At 50.8% G+C, this 16,380-nt stretch overlaps 1 protein-coding gene across 2 annotated transcripts in view; it reads right to left on the reverse strand.

Annotated features, from left to right (window-relative positions):
* The window catches only part of HIPK2 (homeodomain interacting protein kinase 2), a 127,680-nt gene extending 111,703 nt beyond the window's left edge, over nt 1-15,977 (reverse strand). For both annotated transcript variants that reach the window (XM_084206429.1, XM_084206430.1), the window contains exon 1: nt 15,014-15,977. In XM_084206429.1, the coding sequence (XP_084062555.1) occupies nt 15,014-15,032 (19 nt within the window). In that variant the 5' untranslated portion in view covers nt 15,033-15,977. The remainder of the gene's footprint in view (nt 1-15,013) is intronic.
* Nucleotides 15,978-16,380: the final 403 nt, after the last annotated feature.

The raw sequence follows: 16,380 nt of genomic DNA on the forward strand, positions 1-16,380 counted from the left end.
AGCCACAGCAGTCAGAACTGCCAGCCACGGTTTATCATATTTACAGTTTAAAACCCAACCAAATCCAACAATTCTGCTGGAACCAAGTTCAGTTGAAGGTTCCTGGCCCAGCTGGGAAGGCAGAGGCTGTCCTGCCCCTTGGTTCCCCTCTGATAGGCTGTTGTGGCTCAGGAAGGGTGAAGCTCAGACACAGCACTGTGTCACACTTCAGCTCCCTTTAAGCCTTCAAATTAGGGCTTACACGGGGCTTAAGTGAAGCTTGTCCCAACACAGGGTTGGATTTCACAGCTCTCATGTGCTGCTGGGTTGCCACTTCCCATTGAAAAGGGGACGAGTTCCTGCAGGCAGCCTGGCAGGCAGTCCATCCACCCAGACACCCTGAGCAGGGGATGGGGATCACCTTGATCCCTGCAACCCTTCCCATGTCCCTGGAGAGTAAAACAGGAGGGCTGAGATCTCCAGGACAAACTTCTGCTTCCCTTGCCTCAGCTAGCCAAATAACTCCCGGTACCCATCTTTTCAGCAAGCATCTTGTGGTAACCACAGAATGTTTTACTTCCGTGATCAAGCCTGTGCTCTTCTTCCTCCACATCTCTGCTGGTCCCCCATGGCTCACCCTGAGCCCCAGGGTGACCACAGAGTCCCCACCCCTCCAGCCCCTGGGTTGGGATGCCTGGCATGCAGCACTGAGCTCCCACGGGAAGTCAGCATGTTCTTGATACAGGGCACCTCAGGGGGGCTGGTCACCTTCAGCAAGGACACCTGAATATGACAGGGCTGGGCTGAGGAGGGGGTGGCACAGGGCTAGAAGCTGCCAGGAAAAGGAGAAAGGACACAAAACACACCAGGAGAATAAAAGCCCCATCCCCTTCACAAGCCCTGCAATAAAAGAAGGCAAGAACGACAGGAGAACCAACCACAACAAAACCCACATGAAAAACTATGACCTGCAACTTGTTCCAGTGATGCCATGTAACAACTGTGGCTAGGAAACACACTTCCTAGCTCACCATCAGTGCTGCCACAAGCATCTGCTTTATTGTACATGGTATAAAAAGCATCAGGCACCCCCACCTGAAATCATGCCCTCTCCTGCCATTCACTCACATCCCATCTTCTTTTTCCCTCGCACTTTATTTTCTACAGGCAGCAGCTTTTTGGCAGGAATCTCTGTGTCTGTTTGCAACAGGGCATGGCAAGGGAAAGCAGACGTCTCCTTGTAAAGCATCCTCTTCCTGAAACCCCTTCAACCCTTCCTGGCTGAGAGGAAATGCAAGGATTGGTAATGACTCAAGTGCTCCTCCGGGAAACAGCAGTGATTTTAGAGGAACATGAAATAACTTTTAAGCCAAGCCTAGTCCTGAAGAAGGGAACTCCACACTCTGTATCTTGAGTTCATGGTTGAGCATGCACAAAGCCAGGATTCAGGTGCCCACCGACAGAGATACTGGAAAAGATACAGCTCCTTTATTGAGGTAATCTCACCTACATTAGATACATTGTAAACATACAGTTTACATACAGTAAACACATCTGAAGGGATACAGATTCCTCAGGAGATACTGTACTTGCATACAGACCCCAGTTACATCCCACCACTGGCTGAAGTCTTAGATAACTGAGGATATAGAGATAGACCTGAGATGCAGTAGCAGAGCTGAAGACATATCCAAGAACTGGTCCAGTTGGGACACCAAAACCTGGCACTGGGAGAAGGTGCATCAAAGATGCCTTCTGTGCTGCTGTTCTGCATCAGGACAGAGATGAGCTGGTGGATGTGGATTACAGACCATCCTCCATCAGAATGTCTGGAATGATATTTTTCTCAAGCGTGGATTTCTAGTAACCCTTTTGTTCAGCCTGAAAAGTCACATTGCTTGAAAAAAAAAAATCTATTCCTGCCTTTTACAGACAGAGTGGCAGTGTCCCCTCCTGAACACACTGTGATTTACAGTGTTCCACACTCACTGGTAACACAAGCCCTCACACAGAGACTGCAGACAGCACTCCTGCCAACACATACTCTGCCACAGCATCGCTCCACATAAACACCCTGCATTCACCTTGTTTATATTTTCTCCTGCACAGGCTGTGACAGCTCACAAACACACACAAAGCCTAATTTATATTTATAATAAATCTCCCTTCTTCATTCACTGCAGCGGAAAAGAGCTCTGCTACAAATACAATTTGTTAGAAAAATGGTGTAACAGCACTAAGGAGAATCAGGCCCATGCTGTCTCCCATAGAAAAAGGGGATGAAGCCACACCAAACACGTGTGTACGCTCCTAGAGGTGCCTGCACACATGGAAGGAGTCCCACATACACACATGTACACACAGACATTCTTCCACCTGTGCTCTCGCATACACTGCTCAAGAACAGCACCTGCTGTCCCTTCTGACTCGCACGTGCTCTCCGGCAGCACAGACTTTTGCAAGGTGCACTTTCCTTGCACAGGTGCTCTCAGCCTCAGATAAGCAACAGGAAAATGACACTGCAAGAGAAGTGCTGTCATCATCAATGGGATATGCTTGTGTCTGGGTCTCACATGTCCTTTCCAGGTGGTGCAGCTATTTTAAAATGGGGGTTGCAACCTCTTTTCTTATCTGCACTTGCTAAATACACAGGTATTCTGCTGCTGAAAGAATGAAGAGCAGGAGTTAGGTGGGAAGGCAGGTTTCTGGTGGTACCACTGATTGTGCTAGAAGAGATGAAGAAATTTTTTTATTGTAGCCATGAAAACATGTGATCCCCAGTTTCTTTGTAGACTTGGAGGATTTATGAGGTCTTTGGCTTGCCCATGCTATCCACAAACTGGCTGTAGCCAAGAGCTGTCTTTTTGTTTTAATTTGGTTTCACAGAAAAGGTTGTGATCTCTCATCTCTCCACAAAGGACCTTGTTGCCACTTCCCTAACTTCCATCACCATGAAGCCTGATTGTGGCAGTGTGCTCCCCACAGGACAATGTCAGCCTGTTCTGAAGCTGGGCCTAGTGTGCCATGTGGGTGCTTGCAGGGGAAGCACACCCAACCAGCCCTCTGTGGTCTCTACTGGCTCCCAATAAGCTTCCATTAAGGTGACTTAACTACTAATTCCTGCCAAGGTCTTGTGTGCTCTCACGCCTTCTGTACAGCTCTAACTCCTGATGGCCTTGCAGAGTGTGAGTGACTCAGGCAATTCGTGTGATCTGCCACCTTCTCTCCATCCTGGCAACACTAAGCTCGACCAAAAACTTCACTCTGCATCACCAGCAAGCACAGCAGCAGCCTGCCCCGCTACCAGAAAGTTCCTGTGCACTGACACATGGGGAGCTGCAGGATCACCTCATCCCAGCACTGCTCCTCTGCTGACCCAGGGCTCATGGTGTGGTGAACTCCCATAATGGAGAGAACACCATCGCACACTGCCCCAGCCAGCTGGGTTGCCAAGGTAAGCTGACACATCACCTGGCACTGCTGTGCTCAGATCTCTCCACTTCCCTCCTCCCCGGGGCACCACGGTGCCTCAAGGTGGGATCAATTCTGTCCGTCAGTGCTAAGGAGCTCAAGTGTGTCACTAGAGATTTTCCAGTTAGAGACAACTCTACTCCAGGTATTTTAAGGACTATTTAACTCCCCAGAAATTCTGCCACAAGAGGAAGATTAAAGGTTGTACACACACACACATAGCTATGAGGATATCAAAGACGGTTTTCTTGGATTTTTTTTCTCCAGCTTTTGAAGTCTAACATCTAAATAGGAAAGTAGCAATGATGGCTGGAAATTACCACTATTTGGAGGTAAATCAGAGACCTGCTGAAAATCCTTTCCAATCTATGTGGAATTTGTCAACACTAAATGCTGCCTAGGAGAAAATAAAACACCCTGTATTTTAGCTGGACTTTCTCCTCCAGCCTATTGCTTTAAGCAAACAGCCTTCCTGCCATCATACATATGGAGCAATATGGACACTCACCCTTCTGCAATCCTGCTGCTGTCAGCTCCTGACAGAGGGATAGCCCAAAGCCATGGAAGAACCACACAGATGGTCAAAAACCAGCCCACAACTCATCCTGGCACAGCTCTTCCACAAACACCACCGTGAAAAGCTTACCGTGGGATGAGGCTCAGACCACTCTCTGGGCAGGCTGAAACAGTCTAGAGATCACAGTCCCCCTAATACCCTTCTGGATACTTGTCCCTCTTCTCCCCATGGCACCTCTGGCTGATTTGAGCACCTGACACATCCCTTCTCAAATACAGCTGTGTTTTCTCTGGGGCAATGCCATGTCAGAGTTGTCCATTTTTTGGAAAATCTGCAGCACAGAGATCCTTGACTTCAGATCCCAGCTGCTAGTGGCTATGAATAATTGGTAATTAAAGTAAAAGTGGAGCCATACCAGGGGATTGTTGTGTCTCTAAGTTTTCTCCAGACTACTCTCAGGAGACAGAGGAGAGCTACCAGAGGTAAAAAAATAAATCTCAGCCTACTAGGTTTACACAGAGACCATCAAAAATATGCGTCTGTATTGTTCTGACCTCCAGATCTTTTTTTCCTTCACATTTTCCTAACCTTTAAAAGGCATGTAAGATAAACAGAGAAGAAGCTAGACAGACAACATCCTTGGAAGAAATGTAGGAATATAATCAAGCCCTCAGACACACGCACACAAACACCATAATTTATCTCTTCCTCCTCCTGTTTGATATTATCCTCTGTTCTAGTATCATAATCTGTTGCTATGGAAACAGCTATGATGTCATTACAAGAGGTTTATAGATGCCTTGAACAGGAAGGAAAGGTACAAGATGATGGGAGAGGAAAAAAAAAACCACCTACAAACAGCTGCTGAGCAGGAGATGTTCCAGGAATGGTAAGTGTTAACAAGGAAAAGATAAATACATCGACGTGCTGGAGTTGTTGCAGACAAGAGCAGAATATAAACCACACTTTAAAAATAAAGAATGCTTACAAATTTTGCCTAGAAGTAAAAATACTCTGGGCAAGCTAAAGGACCTTCCTGAAAAAAACAAACTTTCTTTGATATGTTCAGCAAATTTTCTGGGACTGGATATTCTCTGAGTATCGCTGCTAGATTCCAAGTCTCCATCAAGCTGCTCCATCATCTGCTGAAACAGTCCCTCCTGAAGTGAACAGCCCATCAATGCAGCCAATAGTTAAGGAGCTTGCTGGCTATTCCCCATCCTGTGTATACCTCTACAACCTGTAATTAGAAAAAACCCTCATGTCCTTAAGCAAAAATAAACAGAACCATAAAATTCCTTAGGTTGAAAATGACCTCTAAGATAATGAGACCAACAGTTAACCAAACACTGCCAAGTGCACAACTAACTGTGTCCCCTAGAACCACATCTTTACATCTTTTAGATACCTCCAGAGATTTTTAAATACCACCACTTCCCTGGGCAGCCTGTTCCAGTGCTTGACAAACCCTTTCCATAAGGAAATTTTTCATAACATCCAATCTGTATTTTCCCTGGTACAATTTGAGGCTGTTTCCTCTTGTCCTGTCACTTGTTACCTTTTTAAAGAGGCTGCCCCCCACCTCATTACAGCCTCCTTTCAGGTGGTGGTAGAGAAAGATAAGGTCTCCCCTGAGCCTCCTTTTCTGTGTGCTAAACAAACCCATCTTTCTCAGCTGCTCCTGCTAAGTCTTGGACAGAAGATCCTTCAGCAATTTTGCTGCCCTTCTCTGGACATGCACCAACACTTCAATGTCTTTCTGTTAGTGCTCCTGTGCCTTTAAGATTTGTTTCTTGGAGAACATCCAGCCTTCCTGGACTCCTTTGTCACTCAGGTCTGTCCCAAGGGACTCTATCAATCTGTCTCCAAAACAGGCCAGAGACTGCCTGTTCAGAAGTCCAGGGTAGCCCTTCTGCTGAGCCTCCTCCTCACTTTTTGAGCACTGAAAACCAACCACTGTACCCAAAACGGCCTCCAAACACCAGATCACCCACAAGTCCTTCTCTGTTTGCATAACACAGGCCCAGCAGGGAGCCTTCCTTTGGCAGCTCACCCACCAGCTGTGTCAGGAAGTTATCTTCCACACACTCCAGGAACCTCCTAGACTGTTTCCTCTCTGCTGCTTCCTCTCTGTGCAAGGGCATACTGAATCCACTGGATCACATCCAGTAGCAAAGAAACAACCTAACCCCAAACTATTAGCAAAAAAAGAGCTCTTCTTGCTCTCTTTACCCAAGAGAAAGACCACAACCTTGCAGACTCACTGCCAAACATACTGACATACCTGACATGCTACTAGAGAGAACAGTGTGCTGAGCCTCACATGCTTGAGATGTGCCCAGCCTCCAGGCCATGCACACCCACGTGCAGGAGGATGCACCTGTGGTTCTGACCCATGAGCTCAGGTGCTGATGACTGGGTCTCCATGCTCATAACTTTTTTTGGCCACCCTGACTGATGGTGAGAGTAGAGCAGACATGATGACAGAGAGGATGGGGCAGTCACATACGTCCTAAAATACATCATGTGCAGGCTGAGGGAAAATTCAACATGAATTTTGGAGGAAGGAGGATGGCACATCAGATTTGTCCTGCATAGACACCATAGTCATGGGAAGAGCAATGGCAGAGAACAAGGAAACCACAAGGATCTCAGATCAATGAAAAGTGCTGGTGTTTCAGATAATCTCTGTCCCATCAGTTTCCTGAGCATGGTGAGTGGGATCAGAGATTTTTAGTGAATGCCACAGCATCAGTTTTGCCTCTGGTGTCAGCCCCAGATGGGGAATCACCAGAGAGACTCTCTGTTCTGCCCGTGAGCATTAGGATATAGGTAGTGTCTCCTGTCCTTACCTTCTTTTCCAAAGGTGTTAGAGACAACTCCAGGGGAAAAAAAACTGGGAGAGACTGAAGTCTGAAGAGAGTGGGAGAGACTGAAGTCAGTAAAGGCAACTGCAGAAACAGTCCAAGATGGGATCTTCAGCATTTCACTCAATGCTCCGTTCCTGCCAGCCTGGGCTGCCAGCCTGCCAGCCCCTGAAGATCCCACGGATCATCTCCCTCTATTCTGTTACAGTCGCCCTCATCTTTGTTCCCCACATGTCTCTCTCCTCCTGTTCCTGACCTACTGACTCACTCCTTCTCAATCTTCAGCCCACCCTTTCCTTTCCCAGAGCAACCTCTGTCACAAATGTTGTGGGAAACGCACACATCCTGATTTCCTCTCCTGAAAGTGTCCCAGCAATTTGCATGATGCACCCTCCTGTGTCTGGATCTATATGAAATGCAAACCTTGGGGTGGTAACTATCTACTCCTTCATGTCAATGTCCTGCCTAGTACAGTAAGGTTCTGCTTTTGCTTGGCACAGCAAATTCAACTGCTATTAGGAACACCTTAAAAGCACCAAAATAGAGTAAAAGAATAGGTATGAAAACAATGCCAAGTGTTGTGTGTGTTTTCCAGTTTCTTTCATATTTTGTAGGCAATGTTCTCTTTCTGGGTTACATGAAACCATTTCTTCTCTTCTGTACTTTATACTTGGGACTGCAGAATTGACAACAAAGCTTACAGTGGTGAATAAGCAGAGATTGCGCTTTTTAAATTGGCAGGTGACGAAGCAGGATTGCAAAATCTGGGGAATTAGATAATTCAAAACAATCACGACAAAGTGAAGGGTACAGGATGACATTGAAATGGGACAGATCAAAAATCACACACTTAGGTAGGAAAGTCTGCCTCCACACATACAGGATAGAAAATGGTTCATGAAGCATCAGTCTTCTTGGACAGGATCTGTGAGCCACAGCACATCACAAGGTGCACAGAGATGGACAATGTTCCAATGCAGAAGTTAAACCAAATAGGAACACTGACTGTAAGAGACACAAAGGAACACTTCTGCTCTCCTTGGCCTCCACAGGACCCAAATATAGCACTGCGCTCTTGCAGCGCCACTCAAGAGAGAGATGGACCAGCTGAAGGGAGCACAGAGAACCAGGAGAATGGTCAGAGCTGAAGGGGAAAAGATACAAGAAAGAGAGCTGGAGAATGTGTTCAAGATATGATTTTAGCCTAAGGAACACAAAGGAGGGACATGACAAAGACAAAGGAACAGTTTTCCTACACCCACAGTTAAAAGGACAATGAATCAGAGCAAGCAAAGCAGAGAGGAGTTACAGAGGGGGTAAAATGTTTTAGGTGACAAAGCAAAGGGCAACGATGACAGCCTGGACATGCTGTGGACTGTCCATACATGGGGAATATGCTGGGCAAGCCTGTTAAAGAACATGATGGACAGTCATTTGATATTCTGCTTTGAAACACTTTTTAAAATCGTTCCTTTGCCCATTTCCTATGATTTAAATGATTTTGGTGAGAAGTAAGTTTCTTTGGCATTTCAGCATAGTCCAGAGCCTAAGCTGTCAGCCTTTAGGACCAAAGGAGATGTTAGCCTGCAGGGTTCTGCCAGGTAAGACCACTGTTCCAGATCTTGCTAGCACTTTTATGGATTGAAATCCATAAAGAACAGAGAAGGCAGCTGCCCTTCATGGTTTCCCAAGTATCTCTGGAAAATACCAATGCCTTGTGGGATGACCTTTCCCGCTTTTCAGGGAAGGAGCTGGACGTGACTGCTCTTATTTTGTCCTGCCAGAGACAGACGTCAGCACAGCCCCTGGAAGGTGAGCAGGACAGAGAACAACGTGTAAATAGAATGAGCCTCAGCTTCTCCAAATGTATGTCCCACTCAGTGGTGATGCTGAAGAAAACCAAGGCAGCAAACTATGGCATCCTTTACCCAGCATGAAACTCCCTCTCACTCCAGAACATAACACAGACAGGCTAATGTTCATCACATACAGACCCTGCTTCCCCTTGTGTAGCTCCCTGGGTTTCACTGACACTGCTGCTGATCTGTATCAGAATCTAGCTCAGGAGCAGCTCAAGGGGTTCACTTCTTGAAGATGCTTCCCTTTGGCTATTCTGCACATGTCCTGTGAGTAAACAAAAGACTGTTCTTTGGCATCATTATGTCAGTGACCTGATCAGACAGCCACTCTTCATACAGTGCCTTGAACATATACAGCATTGTAAAAATACACACTGTTACAGCTTATTGTTACTTCCATTCCATAAACAAATCCTAACGGCACAGACAGCTTTTTAATTTAGTCCTGACTGTGGATTTTCCCAGGTATTTTGAGACGTGGAAATGCTTTTGCCAGCCTACAGAGACAGAGGTTGCTCCTCCACTCATGTGCATGGGCAAGTCTTAGTAGAAGTGGTTTTGCCATCAAAATTACCTGATTCTAAAGGCTACCTGAATTCAGGATTGGTCCCAAAATAGAGACACTTGTGCTTTCCTGAGGATGGACCTCAGTTTGCTGGTATGGCCAAATGAGGCAGTAATCAGGGGCACTCCGTGCTGTAAATGAGGGGTAGCAGTAACGTGCCTCTACTCTTCATCCGCGACAAACAAATTGCTAAATGCCATGTCTGGAGTGAAATTATGATCTGCTTTTATTTTCAAAAGAAGAGAGTTCTGTACTGCTAGGGGAAATAGTTTCAAAAGAGAAGGCTTCCAGTTAATTACCTTGCTCCTCATTAGGGTATGTAAACAGCTCAAGAAAAAACATTTTCTCTAAAAATGTTGAATTTTCTTGTTATCAACCAGTTATCCTCACAAAAGTAAGAGAAAGACCTATAAATAATATTTCACATTCAGAGGGCAGAGATTCCCTAGTAAGGGTGAGGAAACAACCTCATGTTATAAATGGAGTGATTAGGCGACAGAGGCCATGAGTCAGAAAGGTACTCCAGCGTGAGGCCAGCCTTAAAGACATAAACAATCCTAATGAAGTCAGCAGCACTGTCTGTGAGCTTAAATTTAGGCACAGACCTGAAAATATCTTTCTTAAATTGGGATCAGAGAGGAAAAGCATTGAACCTTAAAAAAAAAAAACAACCAGCAAACCATTATTAGCCTACCTGTTCACTACAGACACAGGGATGGGGACACCACAACAGCTGTAAGCCAACCACTGAATGCCCTTGCAAACTCTTCTCAGGGGTCTTGCCCATGGGCCACACTATCACAGTTGCCTTGAGTCCTGCAGCTAGAAGAAGCTGTCTCATCTGCCTCATACTGGTGTCTTAGCATGGTCTGAGCAGAAGGTGACTGTCCTTCCTTGACCTCACCATCTGGCAGGACAGCTCTAACACCACCACCTGGGACCCACTTGGTGAGGGCCACAATCAGGACAGGGATTTACTTCCAGGCCCAGGTCACCAATCCTGTCATCCCAACTGTCCTCCTGACTAAATATTCACTTGTTTTTATGCACTACTGCTGTGATGTGGCCAAAATCGGGCCTTATTCATTTAGCCACCCAAGTCCATTACCTATCTCCAAATACACAGTCCAACTTCCCAGGGCTGAGCTTAAGTTCAAAAGCCTCACAAGCATCAAGGAGGTCTCTAGGCTGTTCCCCATCAGGAGAAGAACCTACACGGAACATCAGGCACAGGCAACTCTTACTCTGTTTGGATGGAACCAAATCCAGTGGTCTCACAGCACAATGTAAAACTGGGTAGTAAATAACAACCACTGAGCAAATGGGGAAACCTAGTGATGGAAAAATGAAAATTATTTCACTCCCTAGGCCAGCTGAGGTGTCCAGCTGAAGCCAACTGGGTCTTCCCCACCTGTTACAGCCACAAAGAGAAATGCACTGTACAGAGTCCAAGGGCTGATGACTGCGGTGAGTAACTGAGGTTGCCTCTTTGCCCAGCAATGCTTTTTCCCCTTCTGAAAATAAAATAGCATTTTTCACCTATTACATAGCAAACTTGTTCAATCACTAGACACAGCAGCATGATAAGAACAATAATTTTAACTGGAGGGGGCTTCCTGTTATCCTGGCTATAGCCATATCCTGAGCAAATAAAAACTTAGGCTTTTAGTCCCAGCACTGACATAGCTTTAGCTCTGGTTATTATTTCATAAACAGGAAGTGCCTCTGAGTTATCATCTCCCTGCATGAACTTTGGGGTAAAGACCTTTACTCCGCCTCACTGGGGCCACCTCCCTGATGAGCAAGTTTTGTGTGCTTTGGTGAGATTTAAGGATGCATTCGAAACCCAGCAGGGCTGGCCTGTTTCTAGCATTAAATGGGATCTGATCCATGAGGAGTACAGGGTCAGATTTTCCAGCTTTCCCGGCCCCACGTGTGACAAGGATAGCGTGCAGGCAGGTCCCTGCCTGTGCTCAGCTCCAGCAGCCGCACCGGTGGCGAGGTGCAATTTACAAATATTACCCAGATTAATTCCATGAGCCACCCACATAGAAAACTACCGATGTGGCTGCTAAAAATACATCCTGAATTGCAACAAAGTTGTCAAGAATAAGTAAGGAGCTAAGCGAAGAGGAACAAAACCAAAACAGAGGTAATCACTGTTTAGAAAATAAAGGTTAATACACATAAATACCTCTCTTTACGCAATTGTGAAGGATGCCAGGTATGAGACGCCAAGGAAATCGCTGGAGACACCCATCCTAGGCAAAAATCCACCCACAGCCTGTGCTGTCTGGCAAACCCCCCTCTTAAACTGGGGTCGCCCCCGGACCATAGAGCCTGGCTCTGTTCTCTGTACAGTAGGAAACATCTCCAGGTGAGTGCACAGGTGAGAGTAACACCGCCTAGAAGAGGGTCCAGAGAACCAGATTCCTGCCTGGCTCGAGCCATTCAGCTCCTCTGCACCAAGCCAGTACAGCCACTCCTGATGAAGCCACATCTCTGGTGCTCCGAAGGATGGCAGCCACTAGCTTGCCCCAGGTCTGGAGCAGAGGCCATGCAGGATTACAGCTGATGAGGTCTGCTTTGAAACTCAACTCATTTCCTTGTACAGCTCACAAACGAAACTAAAAACCAGGTCAAACATTGCACAGCAATGTTACTTCTGTTTTGTTTCACTTGTTATATTTTTATGTCCTTCATTTTACTGCTAAGCTGTCCACCACCCAGGAAAAAAAAAAAAAAAAAAAGAGGAAAAACCCAGGAGAGGAGAAAATAAGAGCAAAACCTCCAAATTCTTTAAAACAAATGGGAAAATTCTCCTGGCACAGTGTGTGTGGGAGAGGATTTCACACCAGATACTCACTTATTTATCATGCCTCGCCTATTAATATCAGGTGAGGCACCATTCTGCTTCCCAGAAATGGTATTTAAGCCAGCTGCTCTGCACAAGCACACACCACGCTCACCTGCACGTCAAGAACGCTGGGTGACTTTCTGCGTGTGCTCTATGTTACCACTCACTTCAATTTCTACTGGAACCACTTCATAAGGCCTTTGAGGTGTCACATTTCCTCCCAGGGTGCTTTTTCTGTCAAAGAGCCTATGTTCTGAAATCGGTACGGCGGGGATACGGTTTCACCTCCCCTCGCCTGCCTTGCGGTGGTGGCGGTGGGGATGCATGTGTGCCACCCGAGACAGCTCGGCCGAGGGCAGGAGCAGAGCTGTTCCTGCGCGTCGCAGAGCCGATCCAAGCCCTCGGTCCCTGTGCTCTCTCAGTGCCCTGACTCTACCTGATGCTCCAGAGGAGGGCTGCAGACCGAGCTGCTTACGCACACAACGCGAGGCTGGCAGGGGAGGATGGCAGTCCTTGCCTCTCTCCAAGGAGGAAATTGCATCCTCTGCGATAAGTAAGTTTTTATCTATGCACTGCGATATTGCAGGGAATTCTAAGGACCTCTCATGGCAACTAGGAGGCGAAAAACAATCATTAACCCCTCCTCCACCTCCCTCGAAGCCATTCAGCATCAATTTAACCCGCAAGCATACAGCAACACAACAGAGATAAAACAATTTCTATCGGCCTTTACGCTATCTCCGGCTCTTGCCATTTAGGATATTCACCTATTTTGAGGCTTAAGGCATGCTGCAGAGCCTGGCCGCAGACCCGTCCGTATCTGCTGCGGAGAATTTGTTTCTACGGGTCACTTTCAGGGCATTTTTCCCCATCTGCTCTCTTTTTCCAGTCAGGCAGAAGCAGGGGCGCCGCTGAAGTTAGGATGCTCTAAGGAACCGCTAAACTTCCACCGCACGCTCCGGTGCGGCACCGTCGCCCCCTCCTCAGGAAGAAGCCGGAGCCCTGCTCGCCCCGGCTGTGGCCGAGGCCTCTTCTCCTCTTTCCTCCCCTCCCCTCCGCTGCCCTGCCCGGCTCCGGGGAGGCGGCCGTGCCGGCGCTCGCCTACTGCGGCGCGCCGGGAAGGGGAGCGCGGCCGGGCTGACCGCAGGCCCCGCGGCCCCTCCGCCCCGGCTGCTACGGACCCGCCGGGCGCCGCCGCTCCCCGAGGGGCACCGCACCGCCCCGCACCGCCCCGCACCGCCGCCGGATGCGGCCCGGCGAGGAGCGAACTTCAGAGCAATTGCCGCATGACACCCCCGGCCGGCGGCGCCCGCCCGGGAGGGGCTGGGGGGGCTCCGCGGCCGACGGTGCGATGCCGGCCAAACCTCACCGGCCCGGTCACACCGCGGGGGGGCCAGGCCCGGCCCCGGGGGGCCGTCGGGCGGGGGCCGGGCAGGTACGCGCCGGGGCTGCGAGCTCCGCGCCGCGGCGGGGGCCGGCGGCGGGCTTCCCCCGCCCGCGGCGGGGCCCCGCTGGCGGGGAGGCGCCGGGGGCGGCCCGGGCGCGGGGCGGGGAGCGGAGGGGGGGCTGCCCGGCCGGGGGCCGGGGCCGCTCGGCGGCGCGACGCGGCCACCAGAGGGCGCCGCCGCGGGCTGGCCTCGACCGGCACCCCGGGCCCGCCGCGGCCCCTCCGCCGGCACCGACCCCGGCACCGCCGCGGGCCCCGGCTCCCCGCCGTCCCCGCGCTCCGGCGGTCCCGAGCCCGGCCGCGGCAAGCGCGGGGAGGGCCGGCTGTGCTGTCTGCGCTGACGAAAATGCTCCTCTTTGTCTGCCCGCCTCCGGCGCGGTCCGAACTCCGAACAGCGGGTGAGCCCGGGGCTGCCCAGAAATAACCCGGCGGGCCACCGGTAACTTTACACCGCCCGCCGAGCGCCCTCCGCGCGGGCGCCGCAGCCCGGGCTCGATTTCTTCCTCAGATAAGTTTTACCGGCCTCGCCATGGGGAGGAAAGTACCGTGTCCCCGTGCCGCCCCCCCCCGCCCCCCTCCGCGCCCGGGTCTCCGCCGCCACGGACCGTGCGGCCCCCAGGCGGGATGGCGCGGCCGCCGGGGGATGTCCCTCCGCTTTATGTAACGCTCCCCGGGCAGCGCCGAGCCGGGAGGGGTGACGGGGAAGGGTAAATGCGTCGCGAGGGGATTTAAATTAACCTCGATACATCTCCGAATTTTTCTTTTTGAACAGACACTCTGTACTACACATCGATCTAACACACACAGCCGTATATATACATACACACATATTTAAATGTGTACATATATATATAATTATTGTGATTTTTTAACCTGAAAGAAACTAAGTTGGGGTACTTGGGCTTCTCGCCGCAGCCCGGGCTGGACTGAAGCAGAAGCCAGAGGAGCTGACAGCAGGCTCCAGCAGCCCCGTCCCCCGCCGCCGGTGCCCGCGGAGTCCCCGCGCCTCGGAGGAGAGGAGCCACGGCGGGGGGAACTCCTGTGAAACCGGCGAACGGAGAGGGGTAGCCGGTCCTGAGAATGCGAACTGCGGCGAGGGGCAGGCAGGCAGCAGGCACACACACACACACAGACACACACACGGAGGCGCAAGGCAAGCTCCGTCCACCTCATTGTTCTGCTCGGCACCGGCACGGACTTCACCCACCGCCCCCCGCCGGGGACCGAGCGCCCGGGACCGCGGGGCCGGGGACCGGCAGAGCCGGGGGGCGACCCGCGCCTCGCCCCGCTCCCGCCGGGCGCCGGGTAGGGCGATGGTGCCCCCCACCTCCCCGCAACATCGGCCGGGGGGGACGGCGAGCGGGCGGCCGGGGACCCCCTCTGCTCCCCCCTCCCTCCCCCGCTGCGGCCGGGCCAGGGGTGCCGGCGGGGCGGGCCGGGCCGGGGCTTACCTTCGTACATGGGGGCCATCGGTGCAAGGACGCCTGTTATTCATGGCAACGCCGCCACGAACGACGCGAGATCGCAGCCCCCCAAACTCAACACACATCTGCCATCTTGAGCGGGTGTCTCTCGGCGGAGGCGAAGCTGCCGCCTGCCTTCTGCATCGCTGCCCACCTCAGCGCGGGGGGAGCCGGGCACATCCAGCCCCGCTGCCGGCCCTCCGACGCGGCCGGGGCGGGCGGGCGAGCGGGCGGGGGGCGGCGGCGCCGGGCCGGGCCGGGCCGGGCCGGGGCCGGGGCGAGGCGCGGGGCCGGGCAGGGGCGGCGGGCGGCGGGGCCCCCCCGGCTCGGGACGGCGGCGCTGGGGAGGGAGGGAGAGAGGGAGGGAGGGAGAGAGGGAGGGAGGGAAGGAGAGAGGGAGGGAGGAAAGGAGAGGGAGGGAGGGAAGGAGGGGGGCTGGCGCCGTGCCCCCGCTCTCAGCGCGGCATGGCTGCGTGTTCCGGGGCGCCTGCAAAAGTTGCACTGGGGGTGAGAGAAAGGGAGAGAGAGACGGAGGGAGAGAGAGGGAGACGGAGACCGAGACGGAGAGGAGGAAAAAAAAAAGGAGGAAAAAAAAAAAAAAGCAGCGAAGGGAGTTTGCAAATAATCAAGCGCCGATGGCACCGATCGCGGCTTCCCAGAAGGAGCGGGAGCGAGCGAGAGAAACCCTCTGCTGAGATTATGTGGGATCTTGTTTAACAACACATTTCAATCAGGAGAAAAAAGGAACAGTCAACAGAAGTTGGTGAAACACTTCTGTCTTCCCCCCCTCCTCTTTATAGAAAAGAGAGGAAAGGAAAAAAATAAAAAGGCAGCTGATTGAAGCTTTGCAACTCACTGGCTGTGGGGATCATATAATTTGTGCTCATGCTTTACAATAGCATGGAAAATTCCTACCTCTCCCCCTCTCCCCAAATAAATCTTCTATTCCCTCTAGGCATTTCACAATCTGGTTCACTGACAAAAGTTCCAATTTATCTTTTTTTTTTTTTCATTTAGCTTACTTGCAGTGTAAATATTTAGCGGATGCATCTAAAATAAACATACGTTGTTGCTTTTAGGAGTCAGGTTGTGTTTTTGTTTTGTTTTGTTTTGTTTTGTTTTGTTTTTAATAGGAACCACATCAAAGAAGTGTTTACTAACTGAGATTGACAGCCTATTCTTCCCCTCCCTCTCTTCCCTCCCCCCCCCCCCCCCCCCAACCCCCCCGGTTTTTTTAATTTTAAATCATCCTTCTCTCCGGTTGAGCTCTTGCTGTAGGAGCACCAACCCGACGAGCATCATTTTTGTCGGTGCATAGAGGAAAGCTGTAGGTGAAGGCACAGGAACCCCCTTTG

Source organism: Fringilla coelebs (assembly GCF_963513975.1).
Source record: "Fringilla coelebs genome assembly, chromosome: 5".
NCBI lineage: Eukaryota > Metazoa > Chordata > Aves > Passeriformes > Fringillidae > Fringilla > Fringilla coelebs.